This window comes from Alligator sinensis, unplaced genomic scaffold (assembly GCF_000455745.1).
Source record: "Alligator sinensis unplaced genomic scaffold, ASM45574v1 scaffold248_1, whole genome shotgun sequence".
In the NCBI taxonomy this organism is placed as follows: domain Eukaryota; kingdom Metazoa; phylum Chordata; order Crocodylia; family Alligatoridae; genus Alligator; species Alligator sinensis.
Window position 1 is genome coordinate 1,245,143 of NW_005842130.1, and position 3,576 is coordinate 1,248,718.

At 50.6% G+C, this 3,576-nt stretch overlaps 1 protein-coding gene across 1 annotated transcript in view; it reads left to right on the forward strand.

Annotated features, from left to right (window-relative positions):
- Positions 1–1,054: 1,054 nt before the first annotated feature.
- Positions 1,055–3,576, forward strand: part of MED10 (mediator complex subunit 10) — a 5,728-nt gene continuing 3,206 nt past the window's right edge. The window contains exons 1-2 of the mRNA XM_006025017.3: positions 1,055–1,216; positions 2,720–2,803. Coding sequence (XP_006025079.1) covers positions 1,095–1,216; positions 2,720–2,803 — 206 coding nt within the window. The 5' untranslated portion in view covers positions 1,055–1,094. The remainder of the gene's footprint in view (positions 1,217–2,719; positions 2,804–3,576) is intronic.

A 3,576-nucleotide genomic window follows, 5' to 3' on the forward strand; every position in this document is an offset into this window, starting at 1 on the left:
ATGTGATGCCAGTTCCAACGCTAACAAGGTTTTTAGGCACCAAATCTGATTTTTCAAATATCTAGGACTGCTGCTAACCCCCTTTCATTGGAGTGGGAGAAGCTCCATAACATCGAAGCCATTGTGGCCAGCTACTTGTGGGTCAGGTAACCAACTCCTAAGTGCTGAGACACCCTTACGTCCATGGAGTCACTGGAGATCCGCCGAGTTTCTGGTTGCGTAAATCACTTGTTACCTTCTTTCCAAAACCAGGTACAAACAGCTCCATCCCAATGCCAGTGTGGTTTTGTACAGCACAGCATCCGGGCAAAGACGGCTCGCAGGCCACCAAGTAGCTTCCATCAAACACTCCCAAATGAGAAGAAAGCGGCGCTGTGCAATAAATGCTGCCGCACATTGGCATTGCACTCTTGCATGTAAGCTGGGCAACATGCAATGACCTCCTGCATCAGTTTGTTGTAGGTGGGCAGGTGCAAGGACACAAAGCAACCACGGACAGGCATTTGTTTGCTGTAGGTGGGCTGGCATGGCTGCCCAAGGCACTGCTCCTGTCTTTGGGAGCCCAAGGCCCAGCAGAAACTTGGAGCCAGAGCCCAAAGCTGCTAAGCTGGCCCCTGCAGGGGTGCTGTGGAGAGTGAGGCATGGAGCTCTGCAGCTCCTCTGGCAGCCAGCCTAGCTGGGCCGGCGCCCACTTGCCTGGTGCACCCTCAGTGGCAGAATATGGTACACTCCTGCAGGCTGGGGACATTGATGTGAAGGGCAGGTCACCCTGCAAGCAAGGCATAAACCACCCCTTCCTGCTGATGCAGTACGCATGCGCAGAGCCACACCGCAGGGATTAATCGGACCCAGCCTCCGCTCCCTTCTGGTCCAGCCTCGAGATGGAACGCGCATGCACCCTCCGTACGCCCCAGCCGCCGGGCGGGATTCTGCTCTCGCACTGTCGCTGCGCGCATGCGCCCGGGTGGGCGGGACGACCCAATTCTATTGGCTCCCGGGGGAGTGGGCGGGGCTTCCCTCGTCACCGCCCACTCCTTCCCTCTTGCGGGAAGCGGAAGCAGTTTTTTAACCCGGAAGCGCCGGCTCGGGCGGCGATGGCGGAGAAGTTCGACTCGCTGGAGGAGCACCTGGAGAAGTTCGTGGAGAATATCCGGCAGCTCGGCATCATAGTCAGCGACTTCCAGCCCAGCAGCCAGGCCGGTCTCAACCAGAAGCTGTGAGCGGCGTTTTCCCACCTGTCCTCTCCCCGCGTTCCCTTCTCCGCAGTCCGCATGCGTGCGCGGGGGTGGAGGGAGGGGGTTACGGGACCCGCCTGGGCCCGGGGTGTGCAGCCGTCCTCAGGGGTGTCAGTAGCGCCAGGCGAATAGGGGGATGGCGGGTCCATGTAGGTCTGGGGGGGGTGGCCCCGACCCTAGCTAGACCTCCGTGGTTATGCTCTGGCATCTCTGAGCTCGTGGGGAGGGTGAGGTGCAGGAAACAGATCACTCTCGATTGCCCCAGGGTGCCTGGAGGTCCTGTCAGGGGTGCCGCAGGGTGCTGCACACTGTTGGTCCAGGTAGGCGCGCAGACGGGATGTGCAGGATGGGCCTGGAGATCTTGGACAGGAATCCATCATGGTAGAAATGCTCTAACCTGCTGTGCCGGCCTGCACTCTTTGCAGCAGCAGAGCTGCTCTGGTGTTTTTCTGTGTGAAAGTGAAGAGCTGGCAAGTTGTTTGGGTAAATCCAATATCTCTTATTAGACCAACTTGTCTGCCTGTGTGCTTAGAGCAATAAGACTTAACCGACACCCCTAAAATTCAAGAGCTGGCATTTTCGGAGTGGTGCCTTGAGTCTGAAAAAGTTGAAAACCGCTGGTCTAGCTCTCCTTCTCGAGCAGAGGTTCCCAGACTTTTTCTTGTGTGTGCCTCCTTCCAGATTTACTAGCTGCCCACATACGCCGACCAGCATACGTTTTATATTTTATAATCCCAATTATTATAATGAAATTCAATCCACCATTACAGTTTCTCCTGCATACCTCCCTGGAGATGTCTTGTGTATCCCCAGGAGTATGCTTACCACAGTTTGGGAGCCCTGCTCTAAAGCATCTGTTGCCACTGGATACAGGGCTAGTGGAACCACTGGTCTGACGTAGTATTGCACTGATTATGCTCTTGGGAATGTCATTCCTGGCTGTAGATAACCTTCAGGGAGCCCTCTTAATCCCCTGGCTTGTTCCTGTAGTCTTCTAAAAGCTAGCAACCGAAGAGTAGAGAGCTGGGAAGTAGTAGCTGGCAGGGCTGGCAGCCTGCCGCTTGTCACTCCTCCTGACCACTTGTTCCCATCTAGTGCCTTCCCTCCTCTTCTTTACCCTCATTGCACTGTGCACCACCCACCTTGCCTGTGCTCCTCTCACTACTGCATCCCATCCCTTGCACTTTCCGTGTTGTCCCCTTCCACTACACTCCGCCCCCCTCCCCCTGCACTGCGCTCTGTCCACTCCACACACCATCCCCCCCGCCGGCACATGAGCCATGCTGGCCAGAGCCTCAGCAGCTGCTTGCATGGCCTGTTCTCAGATCTAAGACGAGGGGTTTTTTTTTTCCATGCTGAATTGTAGAGGGGGTGGGGTAGAGGTTATCATCTTAGACTCAAGAAAATACAGTGATAATGTTGTTTTTTTTATTGTAACTCCAGCTTTATAGGCAATAAATTTATGTTTGATTCTCTCTTCCTAGGAATTTTATGGTTACAGGACTGCAAGACATTGATAAATGTCGACAGCAGCTTCATGATATCAGTGTGCCTTTAGAAGTTTTTGAGTAAGTAACCTTGCCTCTGGAGAGGTAACAGCTAAACAGCATCAAACCATTAGATAGATACCAGGCTACTGTTATGCATTACTAATTTTTTTCACTGATGTTTGCCTAATGTTTTAATTTCTCACAGAAACATTCCTGAAGAGTTTGAAGGAACACAGCTAAGACAAATCATTAATGTGTGTGTTCATTCTCAGGTCTACTTTGTTACCTATATTTGTGGAAAGCTGAGGCTGAGAGAGAGTGACTAATTTAGATATCTGATATATAGCTTTTCATCTGAACCTGATAGCATATGATTGCTGCAGAACTAGAACTGCATGTGTATAAGGCTTAGTGGCAGAGTTGTCTGATGTGTATTACTGGACTTATATTAATTCTTCAATTGCATAATTCCAAATTTTCTTAGCTTGTCATTTGGTATTGCTAAGTAAATGTGCTTCAACTGGATACGTTCAAACTTGTTTATGTTGTAGTCTGTTTCTTAATAGTATGAGGCTTTTTTCTGTTTTATTTACAATTTCAAAATATTTTTGTGGTAATTCTAGCAGTTGTTTCCATAGAAAATAGGGGTGGGTGGGTGTGTAAGTCTTTGAAAATATTTTGCATGCTGATTTAATTTTAGGTTCTCACTCTACTCATTTCTTCCATTCCCTTGCTGTTCAATTCTTCTCTTGTGCCAGACATTGTTCACCGAACGATTATTGGCTTTATTTACAGCAGTATGCTGTTTCCTGGGGTTAATTCCTAGGGCTGCTGTTGCTCTCTCCCTCTCT